The 15638-nt window shown below is 36.4% G+C and overlaps 3 protein-coding genes across 3 annotated transcripts; 2 read left to right on the top strand and 1 right to left on the bottom strand.

Moving 5' to 3' along the window:
* Positions 1-3827: 3827 nt before the first annotated feature.
* LOC103941441 lies at positions 3828-4630 on the top strand. The gene is made up of 2 exons (XM_048587941.1): positions 3828-4239; positions 4377-4630. Exons 1-2 carry the CDS (start codon positions 3828-3830, stop codon positions 4628-4630), a joined length of 666 nt encoding a protein of 221 aa, XP_048443898.1.
* A 3377-nt stretch (positions 4631-8007) lies between these two features.
* On the top strand, positions 8008-10789 carry LOC103952940 (manganese-dependent ADP-ribose/CDP-alcohol diphosphatase). Its single transcript, XM_009364650.3, has 2 exons — positions 8008-8173; positions 9578-10789. The coding sequence occupies exon 2, from the start codon at positions 9597-9599 to the stop codon at positions 10602-10604; it is 1008 nt and encodes a 335-aa protein (XP_009362925.2). The 5' UTR covers positions 8008-8173; positions 9578-9596; the 3' UTR covers positions 10605-10789.
* A 393-nt stretch (positions 10790-11182) lies between these two features.
* Positions 11183-12865, bottom strand: LOC103952941 (high-affinity nitrate transporter 3.2). Its single transcript, XM_009364651.3, has 2 exons — positions 12634-12865; positions 11183-11907 (listed from the first exon to the last, which is right to left on the bottom strand). The coding sequence occupies exons 1-2, from the start codon at positions 12764-12766 to the stop codon at positions 11429-11431; spliced, it is 612 nt and encodes a 203-aa protein (XP_009362926.2). The 5' UTR covers positions 12767-12865; the 3' UTR covers positions 11183-11428.
* Between the last annotated feature and the right edge of the window lie 2773 nt (positions 12866-15638).

Raw genomic sequence — 15638 nt, 5'->3', positions numbered from 1 at the left:
TCTAACAAGCATTTAAAAATTTAATAAAAGTTTGACACGTTTATAATAAAACACTTGTGGGAGAATAGTTTTTAAGTTGCTGAAATTATTTTAAAAGCAATTTTTTTTTAAAGCTGAGGTTAAAATTGTATTTGGCAAATGGAAAAAAAAAAATTGTTTTTTGTCAAAATTATGGGTCTAAAACAGTAGAAAGCAGAAGTAGTTGTACCTCTACTTCTAAAAACAACGCTTTTTTTTTTTACAGCACAGTAACCCCAAACTAACCCTTATTTATAGCTACGCCCCCTAGAACTTCATTTTAATCTCAATTTGCTCTCTGTTAACTCAAAATTCATTACTTTACTCCTCTAAGCTCAAAATTCGTTCTACTTGACTTGTGGGTTCTCTCTTCTCCCATAAACTTATAGATCGCCTCCTAAAACATATGTGGGATCCAACTCCCAATAAGATTATGTTACACGTGCAATAAATTTTGTTATAAATCTCCATTATGTGTAAACATTCAACAATCGGAGAATATTAAGTTTAAAAGAAATTGAAGAGATGAAAAATAAAATTAAAAAAAATTGATTAGCCTGGCTCACCCAAATCAAACTCATATAAGAAATTAACAGATCTAAGACAATGTGGAGCAATTTTAAGTTTTATAGAGACGACTTTCAAGTTTCAAGGGGCAAATTAGGTTCAAAATCGAGTTTCAGGAGGCAAAGTAAAGTGAATTTTGAGTTTCAGGGAGTAAAATTGCTACTTTTGAGTTACAGAGAACAAAGTAAGATTAAAATCGAGTTCCAAGGGACGGAGCTAAAAATATAACAAGTGATGCTAAAATATGCCCGATAATAAATAGCTCCTAATTTCGTTTTAAATTTCTAAAATTTCCTAAACAATTACATTTTACCAATTTATTTGATATACTCACTTTTTTTTTTTTGAAATCATAATTTCTCAAAAGTTTAAAGGAGGGGAGGCTACCCTATCTTAGGTCAGGCCATAAGCCTTTTTGAGGACTTATAGGTGGGTTTTAGCCTTTTTTTTGTTTTTTCAAACAGATCATTCGTCAAGAGTGATTGTAGACAACATGACTCAAATTTTGGCCTTGATCTCGAAGAGAATGATCCTACAACAAAAAGTTATGCTTTAAATCTGATCTAGGACTCGTTCAAAAGTGATTTTGAAATGACTGAAAGTGTTTTTGATGAATTTTTTTTGGTTCCATAAGCACTTGCATTCCTGCGGAAAGCATTTAAGTGGTTTTTGGGAATTCACAGAATTTTTATTGAGGATTAGTTCCAAAAGCACTCTCACAAAAGTGATTTAAGTCAATTTAAAGAGTAATGATATTCTTACCACAATTTTATACCACATTTTTTTACCATCTTAGGTGGAAGATGAGTTGAACAAGTTACGTCATTTAATTTCAATCTTTTTATTAATTAAAATACTTAAATAATCTAGGTGTAAGAATGAGACTCCTCGTATACCACAATCATCATTTAATTAACAATATTTTTATTAATTATTGATTAACATTTTGATTAAATGCTAATTAATTTAGATGATGTGACTGTCCAACTCATTTGCCACCTAAGATGGTAAAGAAATATGGTATAAAATTGTGGTAATAATAGCATTATTGTTCTTATAAACCTAGAGTAGAGGTATACACCTTAGGTGCTCATTCATGGAGAGAGATCGAGTGTGATATCGATTGTGATGCCTTGCTGATCCATTCCACTTATGTCTACTTCAAGGGATTTTTTTTTACTGGTGTTCTGCTGAAGTACCATGGACTAAGAGTATCATCCTTTCCTTTGACATGCATTGTGGAATGAAATACCAGATCCATATAGTACCCTTGAGAGAGAGAGGGAAGATATAGTAGACTTGCATTGTGGAATGAATCCGTCGCTCTTTTTTCTTACCTGGAAAAATCCATAACCGGGATAATGTCTTCGATATGTGGGTGATGGATGACTCTAGAAGAAGTTGGAGCAAATGGTTAACGATCAAAGATGTACCAAGTATTGAGTTTCCGTTGGCATTTTGGAAGAGGGACGAGCTTATTATGGCAGCCGCTAATAGACGTATTGTCTCCTACAACCTAGTCACACGAAAGCTCAACAATCTTCTGATTCATCACAATGAACATCGAGCATATAATCAAGCTATTGTTTATGCAGTGAGCATTGTTTCTGTGAAGAGGGACAACAAGAAGCTTAAGGGCATAGAGCTAAACCGATTGGTTCTCTCCGAGATGTTCGAAAAACATAGCCAGAAAAGGAGAAAGGTCTACATGAACCAGAATTAATAGGAATTAATTTTATTGATGTTTAATTATCTGCGAATAAATAGTGGAAGTCCTATTCTTCTCAGTTTGGAACTTCGGATTGCCTACAGATTAGGAGTATCTCGTTTATTTTGAAGTATGTCGATCATGGGATTAGTTGTTCCATGTTTTTAGCTATTGTTGTTATTTCTACGTGTATTTATGTTGAAGTTTCAGTCAATGATTAAATTCTTGAGTTCAACCAATTTTCATACTCTCAAGCTTTCAATTCTAGTCTTTAGTTTTCAACATCTGGCATCAGAGCCCCCACTGGGGCCTAAGAAAGAAGCAGCAGCCTTCTTACTTGCAGCCGCGATCAATGGCGTCTGTTCTTGAGAATTACGTGTAGACGGTAATTTCTCGCTTCGATAGTCACTACAATCATTGGAGTATGTTGACGAAGAATTTCCTGCGGTCTGAGGAGTTTAGGGATCTTGTGGAAATGGAAATTGTCGTACCTGAAGGTGAAGAAGCACTGACGCAGGTGCAGAAAAAGAGTTGATGAACAAAGGTTGAAGGATGAAGAATATCTGTTTCAAGCGAACGACCGAGCAATTGCGGAGATCGTTCTTGAGAAACATACGTCCAAGCAAATCTGGGATTCCTTGAAAAAGAAGTATCAGGGCTCCGGAAAGGTGAAACGCTCCCTGTTGCAGGCTCTCCATCGAGACTTTGAGATTATACAAGGGGCAAATCAATTATAGATGCCACCATAATCACAGGTAGGGTCATTACAAATATGAGTGCCGTGCTAATTTACCTGATGACAAGGAAGAAATTGATAAGTTTGCAGAGAAACAGGATGAAGCCACTCTTCTCATGGTCTGTCAAACCATGGAAGAATCTTGCAAAAATGTGTGGTACTTAGACACGGGATACAGTAATCACATGTGTGGAGAAAAATCCATTTTTTCCACTTTGGATTAGACCTTTAAAACTACTGTCAAATTTGGAGACGACACCAAGGTTCCTATGATGGGGAAAAGAAACGTCAGAATCCGGACCAAAGAAGTGTCTTATATGTTCTAAGTCTCATTGCTCAGGCTTTCATGAGAGCAAATCGAATGTTTCCTCCGTACATTCAGCATGATGTTTCAACCTGTTTCACTACAATTAATACCTAAAAATAAAAAGAAGGGTCTCACAACAAATAGACAGAACTCACGTTCATAGTAAGACCCTTCTTTGAATCGCATCAAAGATTCGCCATGACTTACGGACGCATTTGAATCGCATCAAAGATTTAGGTGGCAATCTTGTCAAGATTCCAACCACCACAATATCTTCCATTCGAGCAAGTTATCAGAAGATGTGGTGGTGGTGGAAATCCCGTCAAGATTGCCACCTAAATCTTTGATGCGATTCAAATGCGTCCGTAAGTCATGGCGCAATCTGACCAGTAACCCTACCTTTGTGGCCAAGCACCTTTCCAATTCCGATTCCGAGTCTTCCACCAGCGTTGTTGTCAGACGTAGTGTCTTCAATGACACCACTGTTAACAATGCCGAGGGTTATCAGAAAAAAGAACGTTCTATTGTCGTTTCTCAAGGTTTGTAACGACGTCACTAACGGCTTTCATGACAGTAATAAGGTTGAGGATCTTAGGGTTGTGCATCCTTCGTTCGCTGGTCCATATTACACTCCTCCGGACATTGTAGGTCATTGTGATGGGATTATTTGTCTAAACTTTTCCTTTTATGATGAGTCCTATCCCAACAACGACGACATTGTTTTATTCAATCCCGCAATCAAGGAATCCGAGCTGCTTCCTGAGTCTTGCCTATGTCGCCCTCCCCAGCACAAAGATCATGTTCGAGTAGTAAATCTCCATAATGTAGGTGTGGGGTTTGGGTACAATTTCAAAGCTAAAACTTACAAGGTTGTAAGAATTGATAGGGAATTTCCGGGGCCTGGTAATCTTAGAGAAGAGGTATATACACTTTAGGTGCTGACTCATGGGGAGAGATCGAGTGTGATAGCGCTTGTTTCCTTTTGGCATTTTCCTTGTTATGTTTACTTCAAGGGATTTTTTTTTACTGGTGTTCTACAGATATACAAGGTAGGGATGCCGTCCTGTCGTTCAACATGGGTGAGGAGGCGTTTCATAGTATACCGGCTCCATATGAAAGCTTTGAGAGATGTGGATGCTACAACAGCCTTGCAGTGTGGAATGAATCCGTCTCGCTGTTTTCATATCAGATGGAATTAGATAGTGGAAGGTATGGGTATGTATTTGATATATGGGTGATGGACAACTCTAGTGACCAGGTGAAAAATAAAGTAGATGGAGTGCGAAACTCTTAACGATCAAATCTGTACCGAGATTTGAGTGTCTGTTGACATTTTGGAAGAGCAACGAGCTTCTTATGGCAACCATCACTGGACGTGTTGTCTCCTACAACCTAGGCACACGAAAGCTCAAATACCTTCCTATTGACGGGTTTAACGTCGATAAAGTACTTATTCAAGCTGTTGTTTACGTAAAAAGCATTGTTTCTGTGACGAGAGGCAACAAGAAGCTTAAGCGCATAGAGCGAAACCGATTGAATATCTCCAAGATGTTCCAAAAGGTAGCCAAAGTATGGAAAAGGTCTCGATGTTGTGCTTGGACAGGAAAATGCTGTTTTGATATCTCTCGATGATACAGAAAATTGCAAATTAACCAGTTCCTATGTTGAGGTGGACTAAATTTGAATCATGTCGTTAGGCTAAATCGTGTAGATGGAGGCAAATTTGTTCGTGGATGTTTTTTTTTTATAATATTAAGAAAATTTGAAAATTTGACTGTTTGCGCGTAAGGAGCTATTTCACTTTGTAGTTAAATTACGTTTTGATGATGTATAAACTTTATTTTTTGATGATTTGAATGAGTTACCTTTTGCTTTTTGTCTGTGATCGAATTGTTCAAAATCTAAGAGAGTATCGACAACTAACTAATGTTGGAACCATATTAGGGGGAACAATATTAGGAAATATGAATATAAATAATAGAGAAATTCAACAGTACTAATTATAAAATTAAAAAAAAAATAACAACATCAATTGTGTATAAAATTAATATAAACAACAGTACTAATTATTAAAAAAATTACAACATCAATTGTGTATGAGATTAATATAAACAATTAGAGAGAAAGTAAGAAATACTAACAACATAAGGATGTCAACTGTTTGATTTGAGGACGGAAAAGTCATATCCATCTCCATAATCACGAAAATTAATCATATTCATCACCACAAATTTATCATCAGGGATTATCCATAACTATACCCATCGGATAACGGATTCTCATCAGTCAACAGTTATATAAATGCATCCTCGTCAATGCAATAAAATTATCAGTTCAACGGACAGATTATAATTTAATAGATCCTAATTATGTCATGGAATATCCACATCAACTCATCTAAAACATACAACACTTTAGATACTTTCTAGAGGTATTCATGATAAGCCAAATATGATAGCAAATTAAGACAAATTGGTCCCACGAAATAAAGAGAAGGGATGACAAAAGCAAATACAACAACCACTACAGAAGAAAGACAAAACAAATTATCAAAAAATATTGACAGTTTTCTTCATATCCAGAAAATACTTGAGTTTTCATCCCGAAATCCGCCACTTTCGGGCGATTATCCGCGGTTATTAGGTTTAATGGGTTAATTTGTCATCTATACTAACAAACCTGGAGATTGAAGCTTGCACAAATGCAATGTCTCAAAGATAGAATTTCACCTATACTTTTGTGCTTGTGGGAGACGTACGTCTCTCAAGACTCAACAATACATAATCCGAAGTTGAAGCACCACAATCTTCGAACTCTAGCGAACTTTATATATTTTGTACTCTCAAGACACAACTTAGAATTTAACAAAGAAATAATGAATGAAAAAAAAAAACATAATGGAAAAACTATATTTCTCAAGAATAAAAATTAACTCTAGTTCTATGAAAACTTCATTATTTAAGACTGGAGTGTGCTTGAGTTTATATAAAACTCGTGTCACCCCTTCATAAATTATGTGTCAAACCGGCACCTTTTTATTATTAAGGTATACAACTAATCAAAAGGTAAGTTATAATAATAAAGAAAATTAATGAAAATGACTTGAAAACTTTGAGTTTTAACAATAAGAGCAAAATAAAGAGTGAAATGAATAGTACCAAGATTGACATTTTAGTATAAAAATGTAATTTTTTGTTAAAATGAACAGTATCAGAAACTTTTCGTTAAAGTTTTCATAATAATAAGGTGAACCAACCTCTTCAGAAAGGTTGACACCAACCGTAATTTTAAACAACAAAACCATGCATTGCATCCTCTACGATGGATGATCCCACCTCTTCAGAAAGGTTGACACCAATTTCAAACGACAAAACCGTCTCAATGAAACGGTGACAACTAGAAAATTTTCCATTCACACTTGAAAATTAAACATTATAATAAAAAAATTTCAACAACTAATTTAATGAAAAAGTTACCACTAGTATTACTGTTTGGCGAGAAATTTCAAGCTCAACTAACGTAGACGACAAAACGTACGCATATATACTCAGTTCGATACCTTACAACTGTTGACTCATTGAGTGGATCAGCAATGAAAAAAAAATGGCAACGTTCAAATGAAAATGATATTTGCATCTTTTTTAATCATACATACTTCTGTTTATTTATGTTTATAATGTTGAAATCACTTTTGAAGTTAAAATACACTAGTTTTTTTACATGCGCTTTTGAGCATGTGAAAGAATTTTATTTTAATAACAGCGCGATACTACCGTTACGCGTGACTTAAATGTATTTATCTACGTTAATCATTTCACTTGATCACTCTTGCGCGTGGAACTTGTCGCTTTTTTTTACCAATCACGTTGGTAGTGTCCCACATGTTTTTATTTTATTTTTGTGTGTAGATATCAATTTAACAAAAAATTGTGTGCAAGATTAACATTACACTTTTCTAGCAATTAAATTTTGAATTAGCTTTCGTGCCTGTCATAATTTTCTTTTGTTTTATTCATCACGATATGTACATCTAAAAGTTCAGTAATTTTGTGTGAAGAAAGTGAAGTAAATTGTTGTTCAAAATAATCATTGAAAACAGTAAAATAAAATAAGGGACACGGTTTCCTATCCACAAAAACACAATTGAAGACAGCAATTGACGTTGTCGGTTTAGAATGTCACAGTAACGTACCGAATGTAACTCCGTCGTCCTCCAACGACAAGAGCAATGTGGGGCCCACATAAACCACGTGATTTTCCCTACGTCGGTGGTGGTGTGGTGAGATGGAAAAATGGCAAATCTGGTAATTCCACCAGCAATCAAAAAGACTATTTTCACGCGCAAGCCGTTTGTTTGGAGAGATTTTTTTTTAATGTGATCGGCACATGAAGTAGTAGATTATGTGTTATTATATAAAATAATAAGATATATATGTTAAAAAGTTAATAACTTAAAAAATAAAATTTTCTACCATTTACATAAAAATATGTAATATACCACTCGTAATCTCGTCATAATAAAATATTTCTCGTATGTTTGCCGTGTTGTGCTGTCTTGGTTCCTTCATGCCCAATACAAAACTTGTATTCATTCGAGGGGTTTATACATAATTTCAGTATTTATTTTTTATTTTTTTAATTAAAAGGAAAAAAAAAAAAAAAAAGACTTTTGGTTGAAGATTGAGTGTGAAGAGAAGAAAGTGGGGTGCACATTTGCGTAACCCAACAAAAGCCAAATCCGAATCCGATTCCAACTTCCTCGTCTTTGCATATAAGACGGCGTCGTACTGGGTTATCTTCCTCGTCTGTCCTTTCAGTCTCCAGAATCTCCCGCCTGGTACGTTAATCTTCCCCGTTTTCTTCTTTTCTTGTGAAATTTTTGTTGTAATTTAGAAAACCCGTTGTTCAAATTTCTTTAACAATCTAATGTACCATTTAATTTTGAGGATTAGGCGATTAAAATTTAAAATTCATTTAAAAGTCGACCCAATTACGATTAGTTTAATTCGGAATTATGGTTTTTTAATTATTTTTTTGGGTTGCAGCTGCTGGCAATGTGTAACGTTAATTGTTTTTTGTTCTTCTGATTTGTTATGTAATTTTGGGTCTGAATTATGATTGGTTTGTTTCTGAAGCTGTGAAATTTGTCATTGGTTCAGTCAAATTCTGGAATTTTAATAACCCAGAAACTGAATTTTGCATTCAAAGACAGATTCTGAGGTTAAATGCAGTGTGGGTTTAGGTCATATGCTTGAAAGATTTTTCAAAGATACAAAATATAGGATTTGTACCCTTTCGGTTGATTAGTGTTACCAATTACAAATTCAGTATCAAACTTTGGTAACTAATTACTTGCAACCTATGTTGCACGGATATGGATACGGATAACCACTAGGTGGGATCGGCTATATGAATCTTGGAACGTCATTGCGCTCGGTTCTATGTTATGTCCTCCGTTAGATCCAAGTACTCTAAGTCTTTTCTTAGAGTCTCTTCCAAAGTTTTCCTAGGTCTTCCTCTACCCCTTCGGCCCTAGACCTCTGTTCCGTAGTTGTATCTTCTAACCGGAACATCAGTTGGCCTTCTTTGCACATGTCCAAACCACCGTAACTGATTTTCTCTCATCTTTCTTTCAATTTCGGCTACTCTTACTTTACCTCGGATATCCTCATTCCTAATCTTATCCTTTTTCGTGTGCCCACACATCCAACGAAGCATCCTCATCTCCGCTACACCCATTTGATGTACGTGTTGATACTTCAGGGTAGGGGTAGTACGCTGATACGGCAAATTTCTAACATAACAAAATAGAGGAGGATATGGGAAGGTATTGTCGGGATCTAGGTATCCGAGACTCACCCTTGTCTAAATTTGAAGTTTTGGTGCAACATAGCTTGCAACTTACAAGTTTAGACAAGATGGAACTCTTAGCTTTTCAGTTGCATCCTCATTCTCATTGAGTGAATATGCGTGCAAATAAACTGATCTGGAAATTGTTTCCAGATATATGAAAAAAATTTCGGATTATGTAGATGATGGAGAGGTCATGTTTTGGACTCGCAACTTGCATAGATGTTTCACGTATACGTTACTTCTGCTAACAATTTATGGTTATCATAGTTGATTATGGATTTAGTCAGTGTGGCAGAGGATAACAGCTAATCTACTTTAGATTTTTATTGCACATCCAATGTGTTTGTAATGCATCGAGCTTCAATAATTTGTTCATTCTGTCTAATAGGATTGTGATACGAGCTTACATGATGGGCAGCACAAATGGCTTAACAAGTGTGCGGGGGAATCAACCTCTATTTTCGTTTGGGGTAATTTCTGACGTTCAGTATGCTGATATTCCTGATGGCCGCTCTTTCCTTGGTGTTCCACGATACTATCGTCATAGCATTGCTGTATTGCAAAGGGCTGTCCAAAGATGGAATGATCAGAAGAAGCATAAATTTGTGATCAATTTTGGGGACATTGTTGATGGTTTTTGCCCAAAAGACCAATCCTTGAATGCTGTAAGAAGAGTTGTTGACGGATTTGAGGATTTTAATGGCCCCGTCTATCATATGATTGGTAATCATTGCCTGTACAATCTTCCCCGCAACAAATTACTACCGATATTGAACATTCCAAGTGTCGATGGTCGTGCCTACTACGACTTTTCACCAGCCCCAGAATTCAGATTTGTTGTTTTGGATGGCTATGATATCAGTGCTATTGGCTGGCCTCAAGATCATCCATGTACAATTGAGGCTTTGAAATTCCTTCAAGAGAAAAATCCAAATTCAGATAAGAACAGTCCGTCTGGCCTGGAGGGCCTCGAGAGAAGGTTCCTTATGTTCAACGGAGCTGTTGGAAAGGAACAATTAGAATGGTTAGACGGCATCCTTCAGGAAGCAACAAGTTTGCAACAGAAAGTAGTGATTTGTTGCCATCTGCCCTTAGATCCCGGGGCATCAAGCAAAGAAGCACTTTTGTGGAACTACGATGAAGTCATGAGTGTGATACACCGGTACAACTGCGTGAAGGTTTGCCTAGCTGGTCACGACCACAAAGGTGGCCACGCGGTTGATTCCCATGGAATACACCATAGAGTTCTTGAAGCTGCCCTTGAGTGCCCTCCCGGAACAGATGCTTATGGGTACATAGATGTTTATGATGATAAGCTTTCACTCAATGGTACTGACCGAATGGCGAGCACAGACATGCTATTCAATCCTCAAGCACACTTACAAGAAAAACGGCATCAAGAAGTTCGTAACTAATTCTTTTGAACTTTGTGTACGTTATTTGGAAATGTATGATTATCGATAATAGTTACGCCAGAAGCTCAAAGGGGCTTGTTAATTATTTCCCTCTGCATTGATTTGGGAGAGTAGGCAAGCTTCTCATGTTCTGTAATCTGTACTCCCATGGGAACGCAATATACAAATTCACTGTTTGACTGTCATTGCATGTGTTGTTGCTTTGCATTTTTGTTCTGCAAAAACTTGGTCTGTTCCCCGAGCACCAGCTACACTGTTGCTGTAACTTTGATACGAGCTATGTTGTGGGAGACGTAAATCGAACATAGGACCTCATTCTCATCCCTCGCGTCCCTCGGGTGTAAAGGGAAATGCTCTTTAAGACAAATTTCTACCAGCTGACCTTTGACTAAATAGTTTCATACTAATTTCCAATATGTTCGTACATTCCAAGTAGACAGGGAAGATGCAGGTTGAGAGGCACGTCCAATCTTGCACACTTCGCAAACCAGTGGCGAACAACTAAACTGATTACAATTTTGATGGTTCATAATTTTTTAACTGTTGATGCATGAGAATCTCACTATATGATTAACACATGTCAAAGATCAATAATAGCATTCATGACATCAATCAATTCTTGTAAAAAAAAAAAGGACTTGTTACATGCACGAAAAAGATAGAAAACGCAAACTACTAGCGTTGGAAGAGTAATTTAGTAATATCTTGTACATGTAAAGAAAACTTTAAGGGTCCGTGGCACCGTTAGCACACCCTCAAAGCTGGCCCTGCCCCATCCTTAAGCGTTTACTCTTATGACGACATGACCAGTGCATATTTTACTTTTATGACGACTTTGCCCTCCTCTTCTCTGCAATAAAGAAACCAGCCAGGGACAAAACCGAGAAAACACTGAAGACAACCGATGCAATGTCAAGCGACACGTGGCGGCCGCTGATTCCCTCCACCACAAACAAGTTGGCGGTCTTTTTGGCGTTCGTAGTCTGACCATACGCCACCTCCTGACCCGCGGCGTTGCAAGCGTAGGCGCGTACGAAGTACGTGGCGCCCGGCACGTCGCGCTCGATGGTCCACTCGACGGTGTCGTTGGACTTGCTGGTGTACGACCTTTCGACGATCTTGAACAGGCATGTCTTGTCCTTGGCGAGGTTGTCGACGGTCTTCCTCCACCCGCGGTCGACTTGGCTCACCGGCGCGTAGCATAACTTGACCTTGATGGTCTTGAAGGTTGAGTCGGTGCCGGCTTCGTAGCTCTGGTTTAACCCCCATGAAACGGTGAGCTTGTCTATCCCTGCTTTCATAACTGCAAAACAATCATGGATTAAGATTAATATTGGATTTATTTTGCTAATTAAAATTAAAATATAAAGAAAAACCGGTTGGGAAGTTAGGCTTTTGGGGAGGAACGTAGGAGATTTTTTGTGTATTTGGCTATTTGTTTATCTTCGCATGCTTTGGGAAGTGTAAAATTTGCAAATTTAGGAAAAATGAGAAAAATTTGCGGAATTAGGAGTATGGATTAAAAAGTTGGAGATTTTCAGAAGTGATTTTCACGCTATCGTTTTCTTTTCAAGTGTGGATGAAAAAGTGCAAAAATCATTTTAGTATTCATGAATTGCAATGAGAATATAAAGAAACCCTAATGAAAAAGAGAAAAAAAAGTGTTTTGGACCAGAAATTTAATATAAAAAACCCAGTTGCAAAATAAGGAGGTTGGACTAGAAAGTTGGGGGACTTTTAGTATGGATAATAATTTTCACACTCGGTGTTTTTATCTTCTGCACTCCTCTTATTTCATGTTTTGATTCTCTTTTGATTGAATAAATCGAAGAGGAGAGGAGAGGGATGGAGTGCAGAAGATAGAAAGAGTGCGGAAATCATATTCCTGTCGAATTTTGTTTACCTTTCCTAATTTGGAAACTGTAAAATTCATGACTTGCAATGAAAATATATAGAAACCCAATTGAAGAAACAAGATATGGGACTGGAAACTTGGTAAATTTTCAAGAAAAATATCTATACTATTTACCCTGGTTTTCTGTGTGTGAAGCAGTAACAAAGAGACTATCCTTGAGAGAAGAAAAGAGGACAATCCCATAGGAAGTTTGGGATAAGCAGGAGAGCAGAAGAAGTGAAGACAACAGAATCCCATGAGATGCCATCTGATAAGTTTTACTTGCAGATCACCCAAAGATTGAAATTTTAGAGAGAGAGAGAGAGAACACTTTAGAATCTGATTCTGGAGGTGATGATATGAACTGGCACTAGGGTTCCCTTTATATACAAGTCCCAAAATTCAAAACTAAAAAAGAATAATATTTAAAAAGTGAGAAATTGGTTTTTGCAGAAGAGGTCGAAAGACTAAAAAGACCCAAAGTATATGCTGGAATATGTGAGATTAGGGATCCAAAACATGCGGATAATTTAGGAAAAAAATTGTTTAAATATGTGATGGGAATGTTAAACGAATGAGGATTCTCTCTGGATCCATTTTGTGAGGATTCCGAGAATTCTCTAATTCTGTTCATTCATCATACATTGTATGGTTAGAAATTATTTTAAAATTTTATTTAAAATTGAACACAAATGATACCTAATAAAAACTAATTATATAATTTATGATGAACGAATACGATTAAATAATCCTCTAATAACCTCAAAGAAAATTCGAAGAGGATTCTCTCTGTTAAAATGGCCTTAAAGTGCACCGAAAGGGTGGGGTTGTGAGTTTTTTTGTATAATTTTTGGGTATTAGAGTATTGAGATGACAAGGTTTCTGGGCTGGATGTGTGTTGGGATTTTGTTTATAGATTGACTTTGAGTAGGTTTAATTTTTTTTTTTTTTTTTTAATTTGTTCCAAGTTGTGGTGGAAGGTGATAAGAGAAGATTTGCAATGGTGGCCCAATGTCTTCTTCCTCTTTGTCCTTTATGTCTTGTAAAGGGCAAACAAAACAAATCACCAAGTGACCGCTCAAAAACACTTTTCGGGTGGGAAAATAAATTGCAATTTCATAGTCTCTCCTCTGCGAGAGTTTCTTTCTCTCAGCTGTGAGAGTGCTTTTGTGAGACCTTCTTCCGAACTTTTCGGTGGTACCAGTCCTAGCTTCAGCTGGGGTCAGGTGCTCTGTTCTCTTCTCCCTTTTCTTCTTATTTTCTCTTTGCATCTACTGTTGGTTCTCCTTAATTTTCAATTCGGCCTATCCAATTCCTTCAACTCTGTGGGTTTTCTTCTTCTTGGTTCTTCCTTGCTTCATTTTTCAGCCATGTCCTCTGTCGAGTTCGTGTGTAGAGTTCTGACGCTTACACTGGGTCAGGTGTTTTCCACACCACAACGTTCTCCTTTGTGTCTACCACTTGCGACATTGTTGCTCGGGACTTGTTCTGAGCTTCCACCTAGTGATTGGACTCTTTCGTTTGCATGCTGATTACCCTTAACTTATGGCTGTGCGCAGGAGAAGTTAGTGAAGCAGATGATCAATGGTGGTTGGAGAATCGGCTGGTTGGCAATTCCTTGGACCGTCGGTGGAGAAGGCAGTGGGTGCTTATTATCTGTTTCTGTTGTTTTTTCTTTCTGTTTAGGCCCTTTTTGGTTGTTTATAGGTGTTGTTGGGCCTTTGTCTGTTTGTAAGTTTGTGTTTTAGTTGAAATAAAATCTTCCCCTTGACCAAAAAAAAAAAAAAAAAGACAAATCACCAAGTGGGTGGCAAGAGTTCAGATTAAGAAACAATAAACACACATTTTTCTGGTTAAGTTTATTGGTTAACTAATTAAAAATAAAAAGAATTATTTGAGATTAAAATAGGTGTGTGAAAATTAACTCTCTTTGCAATTATAGGAAATAGGTTAAGGTTTGCCTTTTTTTTGGAGAAACTAAATCGCTTGTTTTTTGATAACTACATGTGCTTATGAGCAACGTCGTTTATCATACTATGTCTTACTCTTACTTGTAAAGAAGATGTTTTGACGACTCGAATCATGATTTTTCGATCACAAAAGGACAACTTTTCTGTTGTACTTATAAAAAAAAGTTGTGCACCAAAATAAAAATGTGTGCACAAACCATTTCCGTTGATAAAAATTTGTTGTGGTTCCAATAAAAATCAAGAATAGTTTGTGAGTAAAAATTGATTCTTACATAAGCACTTCCAAACCAACGTGGTGATCTGATAAACTCCATACTATATAATATTAATTTCAATACTTTTAGAGTCATGATATCTAAATTGAATGTTATAGTGTGCATAGCTGTTCAGTGGCAGAAAGCCTCCAATTTTAATATTCAAAGAAACTCTTTTGCTCTCAAATTGTGCAACCAAGTGAGACAATCAAAAGATGTTTATGCACACAATTATTGAAAGTAGTCAACCATGTACTTTTCTCAAATCAAAGTCAACGAAATTGCTTCATGATTTCGCAAATTAGTTTAAGAGATTATATCCATGATCAAACTTTAATACAGCTTATGCAAGCATAAGATGAGATTAACATATTTTTCTCCTTAATTAAATTCTAGGATCAATGAGAAGGATTAGAATAATGAAGATATTTTGGAATAAATGTAATCAATTTGGGTCATTTGTAGGTGAATTTAGAGAATGACCCTTTTGATCAACTTGGGTCATTTGTGGGTGAATTTTTAGAGATGACCCTTTTTGAGTTGACGGTTGATATATGTCTTGTTAGCATTCAAACTCAAGATAAGAATGAAATAAGTACTGTGAAATGATACGTTCAGACAGATAGACTATTTAATTTATAACAGAGACGTGAAAGTTGAGAACAAATATGTCATCTTAATTAAATACAAAAACAAAAACAAAAAATATGTATATATTAATCATATTTCATATAAGAATTGCCACAAAAGTGGAGCAGATGTTTCTTGAAGCCAGCCCCAATCAAGTAGGTGTTAAATATTTACAGAGTTTATGGTGGGCTAAAATATTTAAAGCCTCATATGATCATTGTTAATGGATATCAATTAGGCCCCATAAATTATACTAATTGTTTGAACATGGATCAACATCTCCCAG

This window comes from the organism of the source record quoted next, unplaced genomic scaffold (genome assembly GCF_019419815.1).
Source record: "Pyrus x bretschneideri cultivar Hongxiangsu unplaced genomic scaffold, Pyrus_bretschneideri_v1 Contig27, whole genome shotgun sequence".
NCBI classification, from domain to species: domain Eukaryota; kingdom Viridiplantae; phylum Streptophyta; class Magnoliopsida; order Rosales; family Rosaceae; genus Pyrus; species Pyrus x bretschneideri.
Note: the sequence above shows the minus strand (reverse complement) of the source record. Positions and strands in the feature narration are given on the sequence as shown.